Source organism: Clarias gariepinus, chromosome 7 (genome assembly GCF_024256425.1).
Source record: "Clarias gariepinus isolate MV-2021 ecotype Netherlands chromosome 7, CGAR_prim_01v2, whole genome shotgun sequence".
Classification (NCBI taxonomy): Eukaryota; Metazoa; Chordata; class Actinopteri; order Siluriformes; family Clariidae; genus Clarias; species Clarias gariepinus.
Genome location: NC_071106.1, coordinates 21601503 through 21610460, shown reverse-complemented (window position 1 = coordinate 21610460; position 8958 = coordinate 21601503). Strand labels below are relative to the sequence as shown.

Below are 8958 nucleotides of genomic sequence, written 5' to 3'. Positions count from 1 at the left end.
GCAAACATTTTAAAGGAGATTGTAAGTGATTGACGATCCTGCCTAAAATGGCTCGGAGCGCACGGCAGCCGTTCCCGTGAATATTCAGCAAGTGGAAAACTGATCCTTGGAAATTGACAGATAAGTTGTCCCCTTGTAAAACTTGTAAATGAGACGCCTCTGTCTGTGGGAACTGTCGACACAATTATTCACGAACAGCACTTGCATATTACATGAACCTGGCTGGGAGTATCCAGGCACTAGTGAAACGCTGGGAAAAGTGCATTAGTGCAGCAGGGGATTATATAAAGGCAGATCTTACTCTCATAACAGGGATCTCTTAATCTGCACAATCAAAAGTCCTGGTTTGATGTTGTTGTTTTTAAATATAAGAAGAGATGTAAAAGCATTATTTATTTTTTTCTTAGTTCTTGCTGGAGATTGTGTGCTTGTAGATTGATGTTCAGAGAGTTGGCAATTTTTATCCATTCTTTATTATATCTAAATCAGAAATTAAAACAACGCAATAAAGATGTGAACATACTGCTCTGCCTGTCATGCTCTAATTTTTTCCATATGACTTTGTGTTACATTTGGGTTGCGTTTATTGTAGAGCAGTCAGTGGGGGGACATAACCATGCATGCCGCTCAGTGCTGTCAAAGTTAAAGAGGAAGATCTAATGCAAGCTTCAGTCACTGGCTAATTGGACCCTGGTGGCTGACATTGCAGACTCATGAGTAAAACAAACAGTGCTTTAGCATTCACCACCAGCACCGGGTGCTTTAAACCATGATCATAGAGCAAAGTGGTTACACTGCACGACCACATCTAATTAATCTGAGTCTGAAGCTTTTTCATGCAATTATATCTTTCCATGAATCACTGGTATGTTCATTTAGGACGTGCGTAGTGGCATGATTTGGATCTTGAGGAGAGTTCACACAGGCCATAATTAGCAGGCCTTGTTAATGAGAGTGATGGAGACTAACTAGGTCCTGAGCATGCCTGTGTTATTAGTCACAACAGACGATGACGACTCTGATCCTGCAACTATGTGTCAAAGTCTAAAGTCTAACAAAACGCTATTACAACTCTGACCATAATGAAGTAGATAATAGGACATGCATATTATGAGCGCATTTATGAATATTTAAACGTGCAAAGATTGAAATAAGCAGGGTCATTTCCAAACAAGGCTTGTGTGTATGTATACACCAGACATTTTTATGTATGCTCATTTCTTCAAGAGAACTGGCTGAAGAAATTTCCGAATAATATCTGTATATGCATATGATAATCCATGTTTGCATTTTTCTTGCCCTGGGCTGTTTAATATAAGGCTCATGATGAGTTTTAATGGTCTTGAAATTCAAAATATATCAGCTGCTTATTGTCTTTTTTGGCTGTTGCTTAATACAGGACACTATTCATATTCATTCGCATACTATGGAATGTGTCAAATAAAGGTGTCCTAATTGTGTCCTTGATGAAAGGCCATTAATATTGAACACTTCTTCAGTCACCCACTCACTGTGGCAAATTCATTTTTTCAATCTCTTTTTTTGCAAAACAAAAAGGAGATCTGTATGCGTCTCTAATGATACCTGAATCCCAGGGGCAAGAGCAAGGACTGAGTGCAGTTCTGCCAGATTCATCAAACCAAATATTGTGCTCTGGTCTCAGGAGGCTGTGAGTCGCACCGTGTTATATCACTGTTAATTAAAATGAAATATGCTATTAAATTATACTCTGTATTGTTGTCTGACAGAGTGTGCGTCTGCTAAATGCAGACCATTTGAGGCAACAATTGATAGTTAACAAAGGTTTTACACTCCTTTTTCTACACCGTGTTTCTATCTCAATCTCAATGCTGCTGCTTCTGAAAGACCCTCAAGGTTCTTTCTCAAGGGTACACAAGGCAATAGGGATGAAATCCCTTAATGAAAAAACGATGATTTATTGTAATTATTATTTTCTGTTAAAGGAAGAAGTGGTTACGATGTTGGACTATAGAGCAAAAGGTCCCAGGTTCAGCAGCACCACCCTGCAACTGTTGGGCCTTGACTGCTCATATGTGTAAAATGTAAGTTGCTCTGGATAAGGGCAAAAGAGGATGGCAAAAAAATGTCTTAGTTGTCTGTTCAGCTTGTCTGGCATGGCCATTTGGAAGTCATGACTGAAACAGTCAGTCGGTCTCCACTCCCTCCTTTCATCTTATCCTGGTCTTTCTGATCTTGGAGCCAAGCCTGTCAGGACTGCACCTGTAACACAGAGAACTCTCACCCTCACAGGGTTGCACACACACCTGTCTGCCCTCACACACACACAAAATGCTGCTAGTCCTTTCTGGTGCCTCTGAGACTGACCATGATCAATTCAATTCAATTCAATTCAATTCAATTTTATTTGTATAGCGCTTTTAGCAATTTTCATTGCCGCAAAGCAGCTTTACATAGTCAAAAGAATTATTTAAGTTTGTATGAAATGTGAATTTGTATGAATCAAAATGGTCAGTTTGTCCCTGGTGAGCAAGCCGAGGGCGACAGTGGCAAGGAAAAACTCCCTGAGATGGTAATAGGAAGAAACCTTGAGAGGAACCAGACTCAACAGGGAACCCATCCTCATTTGGGTGAAACAGAAAGAGTAAATGATCTGCATTTATACAGTGAGTAGGGTGGGAGGCAGTTCAGCTATAATAGCTGATGTTAATTGATGTTAATATGGAGTCCAGGTAGTTATTGAAGACCCAGGTAGACTTGTAAGAAGTTCCAGTCATGAACTATCGAACTGTCAAGTCCCCAGAGAAACAGTTGCCAACACCAGTCAAGGCCAGAACCATTTTCTAGGTGGAGAGAATCATTCCCAGACACCAGACGCATCCCAGAGAGACACACGGGGCATCCATGTGACGAGATCTTCAGCCAGAAGCGGGGCACCAGGATGGGTCAGACAGGTCCGGAGGGCAGAGGGAGTCTGGATCACTGGCAGCTCAGGAACGACATGTGTAGCTCGACAGAGAGAGAGAGAAAGAGTGAAAGGGGGGGACAGGAGGAGAGAGGAAAAAGAAAGAGGGGATCACACCTGTTCCAGATACAGTAGTATAGCACTGAGGCCGAATTGGAAATATTTATTTATGTGGCACATTCGCAGAGATGCTTTTAAAGGCCACTGGCTTAATTTAAGCCTCAACAATCCACATTCAATACTAAATGTAAAAAAAAAAAAAAAGCATAGCTTTTTATCAAAAAATCTAAACAACCTCTTTATTTTAATTAATTATAAAAATTGTCGATCAAGGGCGACCATTACCTTAATTTATTTTAACAATAATTTATTTAATTCTACTCTAGATGAGAATATTACCTAATCTACATACTACACCAGCAGAAGAAGATATATTACTAATGTTTATTGTAGAGAATTGCTATTGTTTTTTTATATTCTACACTATACAGGGAGAGGAAAGTGCCTTTCTACTGGTGTTATTAGCTGCGCTCTCAGTCTGTGTGTTTAAGGTCCTCAGGTGATACTGGCTGTGCTGCCAGCACAATCCCAGAGTGTTGCAAATCCAATCGAGGCTGCCATTTGGATCTTGTTAGCAGCTGATTCTAGGCAAGCACTGCACTTTATTAGAGTCACAGATCTCCCACATGGTCATCCCTAACCAAGCCTATGCACTCTAATCTTTGTTTATTTGCACTAGGTACCAAAGAAAAATAAATGAAACCCAAAATGATGTGACACCTGTAAGTGAACATGAAGCATTTGACTCCTGCTACTTTATCTGGAATGCAGCCTTAAAGAAAGCTTTCATACAGCAGTAATAAAAGAGGTGCTGAACAAGCACAAGCTTATTAAAATGAGGTTGGCATTAGACTGGCATCACTCCTGGAAAGAAAAGAAAGCTGCCCAGCACCAAAGGATGTCATGCAGCAGTTTCTTTCTCTCCCTCTGTTTGGTAGAGGAAAGTCTGATTCCTGCTTCAGGGCTGAAAATCAGAGAAATGACTTAAAAAAAAAAAGGAGAGAGGAAGAAAACAGGTTGTAGGGGTCCTTGCACACAGTCTGCCTGTGGTGCTGCCTGAAGGACTACCATGGAAACGACAGGCTCTTGAGGGACATGCCACAGCTGCAGGCACATCCTTTCTGACAGGCTGATGAAGACATCAGTAGCACGCAGAGCACGATGACAACAAGGACGAGAGAGACGATACAAGCAGTGTTAACTGCTGTGCCGTTGAAATGTTCATTAACAAGCTCGTAAAACATCTAGAGACTTGAAATGCTTTCTGGGACCATATTGCCTGTTTAGTCTTCTGTTGAAATCTGGGTTCCATATCCCAGGGGATGCTAAGTAGATTGATAAATAATTTCTTGAATATGATTATGAGCATAAAGCGGGTGTTGCTGCAAAAACACTTTCCCAAATCCTTTGTCTGCTGTCATTGAGTGTATAGAAGGAGTAATGTATATATAGGGGCATAAGCTTACTTGACAGCTAAGGAAGAAGTTTTGGTTTAGCCGAGTTTTTTTTCCCCCCAAAACACACTGATGATAGCTTCATCTGTTTGGCATACAATTTTAAATAGTGCAGATTAGCACATTATTTAAAATGTAATGTATTTACCAAGACAAGATTTGGGTGTGAATCTAATTTGATGACACTAACTGGTAACCATGGTACTTCTTGGTACTTCATGGTATGTAAATCTTTATTTTATTGAGTCTATAATTGAATGACTTTTATGTTATTATCAAAATTGTCACATTTTGAAGAAATCACACCCTCAACCAAAACACCTCACATGCACTTAAAACCACCCTTTCAAGTTTCAAGTGTCTAGTGGGTTTCTGCAAGCACCTATTGCTGTTGGATGATTGGGTTTGTTGTAGTGAATTGCTCTCTCTCTCAATGTGGTGTGTGTGTGTGTATAGGGATTCTTCTCAGCTCACCTCCACTCCCCCTCAGTCTGAAATGGACCCCTGGTGGCAGCTCCTGGGAGAGTACTGTGATGTCTCTATCAGACTGTCAAAAAGAGAGAGAGAGAGATAGCCTGGGGCTCTGACGGCTCCCCCGAGGCCAATCAAACTCTTCACGCTGCACCGAGCGATGCTCTTTCACCAGAAAGCAAACTGTGGAGGAGAAAAAGGAGTTTGGGGAAATATTCAGTACTCCTTTTGGAACAAACTTTCCAGTCCCTGTGCTAGCATGGGTATTTTTTTACAAAGCAAACTGTTTAATTATTTACAAGGCTATGTATTAAGGAAACAGAAAAAAGACTTCTGTCTCTGTGTCTCCAGTTTCCTGAAAGATAAACCACATATGCCTACATGGATGTACAGGAATTGATACCCATGCCTTCCACAAAAATAATCACATAAACACTTTCCTTGGCACAATTAAAGTTCCTACACCTTGACAATTTTGCTTTTTTTTTTTTTTTTTTGTAAAAGGCCATCTCATGGAGGAGAGAAATGGAATGTGTATATAATATGAATAAATAAGTTGATGAGGCAGAGAAGCTCCATTTACTGTACTTGGGGCCTTATCACAGAGAGCAACACTACACAATGATGGGTCTGCTAGAGAGCCATTAGGCACTGGAGGTGATTTTAATGAAAATGGGAGAGACTAAGTGCAGGCAATGGAGAGCATTCACTCTCTCAATGTTTGCGTGTGTGTGTGAGAGAGAGAGAGAGAAAGAGAGAGAGAGAGAGAGAGATGAGCTCTTTCTCATCTGGACCTTGTTATTGTGATAGAACAACAAAAGCAGTGCATTAGCCTGCTGCTATGGACACATGCAGCTCTTTGATGTGTTGATGCAAGCACGGTCCTGTCATGGCCAGAGTCCTCTAGTAAAGCAGGGATATGGTGGATAATCAGACAGCCTCACTGCACGCCGCTGTGTTTACACACAGATAACACCCTTCACAGTTAATAGTAGGATTGACGATGTGGGCAGCGAAAAATAACTTACTCAAGAAATCAAACTATCAGATAGCTTTACATCTTTAGAAGTACATTTTTAATATAAAATATATAGAATTAAAAATATTGATACAAATCATAAAATCCAGACATATCACAATACATAAGTTTTACCAAAATTTGCAATACTCTATTTAAAAAAAACTGTATTCTACATTTTTCATAAATATTGTTGATACTTCATCATGGCATATATCAAGACCTTATGTCCTTTATTAAAAAAATAAAACACATTTCCGTCAAAATAATAATATAACACCAGGACAGTGTGTGTCACCTTTTTTTGTTTATAGTAGTATTATCTTAATTATTTTTTAATTGCTTGTTGTGTTTTAATCCCATTGCTTGTTGTTAATTACATCCCAAAATACTAGTCCGCAAATCATTGCGTGACATAACATTCTATTGCACACACACACACATATTCACTGCCATTTGAGAGTCTGATGGGTGAGGGTTCCGCCTGATTGTACAGGAAGGGAGGGGACCACTTTTAACCACTTTCTCACCCTTTCATCCAGAACAACTTTCATGAGAACTAGCGCTTCTTCTTCTGTGCACTCTGGATGCCAGGCGCTCTCAGCTCGGTATACTGCACCTATAAAAACAAATAGCACTTTGGTGGGAGGCAAGTAATCTGAGCTCATGCCGACGCACAGTAATGGCTCCCTTGAGAAGGGTTTCTTGCAGGGAAAAGCACAGTGGGCTTGCCTATAATGAATCATTTTTTAAAACACAGGAACAGAGCAGATTAATCACACTGTGGAAAAAGTTGAAAAGTGAATGGTTCCTCAAGAATGCAGGGGCATATAAATCCCCCATCAGTCACACTCACTCACACACACACACACACACACACACACACACCACACCACACCACACCACACCACCACCACCACCACCACCACCAATCACCAATCCAAAACATCCCAAGCCAAACTACAGTGGATACAGATGTGTAGCAGTCTAGTAGCCCTGCTATCCCAGGAGCTGTCAAGTTACCAGCTACCTCTTTCTGTGCAAGACTAATTATAGTGGCTCGTAGGCAGGAATGTGTGTCTGAGCTGCACTTCTCTTGATCATGAGCTTCGGCTGGTCTTCCTGAAGATGCAGCTTACATTTTCCTTTTTATTTCAGGCATCTTGTTCTACAACCTTTGCTCCACCGCCTCCTTTTAGTAACGCTGCAGAGTCTGTGTCAGAGATCCCTCCATAGAGTTTCGCCTCAGACCCACACAATGTCACTAATCATTCACATCTTTAAATTTAGTTTTAAATAATGAATACCAGATCAAGTTTACCACCATCTTAAGTTAGAAATTATAAACTACTGTTACATTCTTGCAAAGTTTATAAGAGTATTTTAATGCAATAGTTAACTTACCATGAAATAAGATGTGGCCACATGGATATTAGAAACTTTGTACAGAGGCCAGTGAAACGTGAGAATGAGTATGTAAAGTGATTGCACGTTTGTACACACCATTCAGGCTGGCCTCAAGTCATTTAAAATAATAAGTTAATAATCAATGTTTAATAACTGTTAAAAGAAAACAGCATGCATACAAATGGTAAGATTAGTTAAGTAGATTATAACATCCGCTTTAACCGGTATTAATTCTGTGGCGATACAGTGTTACTTGTTTGGGCTGCTAGGCGAGTAAAATGTTAAGCTAACTTAAAAAATAATAATAATTCTCAGTAAACGGTAAAATTACACACCAGACTTACACACACACAAAAAAAAAAACAGCAAATTGACTAACAAGACTAGATGTTACTCAACCGTGATATCACTGTCTGTGTTAAAAGTGTAACGTTTTCCTTTCACAAATACATTTTGTAATTGCATTTCTCAAATTAAGTGTTTTGTAATGGAAACTTTATAAGAATGCTGGGAAAACGACTACAGCCATGATGGTTATGTGATAGGCAGCTAGTTTCAGATGTAACACAAATCTTGTATAAGATGTTTTATTTGATCATGCTCATGTGTGTGTGGAGTGCTGTGCTATTTTTTCTGTAAAAGCTAGTTTTAATGTAATAATATCTAGGATTTCTTAAAAATGCATTAAAACATACAGTATACATGGCTAAAGGTACTGATTCTTGTGCTTGATAGAGTTAACACATGCAAAAAAGGGTTATGTCCATATTCAGATACACTCCCTGTTTGGTAATCGGAGAATGAATCACAGATGAGAAAGTAGACTGGCTAAAGATTAAGTTTTGTGAAAATGACTCGAGCATGTTAAAATTCACTTATACCACTTTGGCGCTGTTATTTCGGCAAGGAAAATATTAAGTAATTCCAGTAAAATATACAGTTTAGCTTTTCTCAATAATATCTATTGGTGCAGATGGTTGTTGCTTACTAGTAGCTTATTTTAAAGTAATTTATTAAATTCAGCACATAACTGTTTATAATATCGCTTTTACTTAATTTTGATTTTACTGCATAACAATGTGCTCTTATTTTGGGTATTTTACATGCCCTCACCTCGGACTGCTGTCGATATGTTGATGTTTTATCTCATAGTGCCATTCCACAGTACTACTTGTTATTAACACTAAGGTTTCAGAACATTCAAGACAAACTGGCTTTAAACTTCCCGCAGGACGAAAAACAGTGATCTGTGCAATAATTTTTGAAGGTTTACTTTTCATAGTCTTCTTTATTATTATTATTTTTTTTTTAAGTAATCTATGCTGTGCCATATAGTTGTATGTGTTTCTTGAGATTAGGGCAGTTTGTAGATGCATTACAGTCATTTCTTTACCCTCCCCATACCCTGAATATACTAGGCAATAATTGATGCTGTTGAGTATATTAAGTGCTATATTCATCCAAAAAAAGGATGCTGTGACGTAATCTGGCACATAACTGCTCATCCCTTCTACTAATTTTTATGCATATATTTTTCATATATATATATATATATATATATATATATATATGAAAAATATATGCATAAAAAATAAGAGAAAAAA

At 38.9% G+C, this 8958-nt stretch overlaps 1 protein-coding gene across 4 annotated transcripts in view; it reads right to left on the bottom strand.

Annotated features, from left to right (window-relative positions):
* Nucleotides 1-6145: 6145 nt before the first annotated feature.
* The window catches only part of mctp2a (multiple C2 domains, transmembrane 2a), a 42549-nt gene continuing 39736 nt past the window's right edge, over nucleotides 6146-8958 (bottom strand). For all 4 annotated transcript variants that reach the window (XM_053501031.1, XM_053501034.1, XM_053501033.1 and 1 more), the window contains one exon: nucleotides 6146-6566. In XM_053501031.1, the coding sequence (XP_053357006.1) occupies nucleotides 6507-6566 (60 nt within the window). In that variant the 3' untranslated portion in view covers nucleotides 6146-6506. The remainder of the gene's footprint in view (nucleotides 6567-8958) is intronic.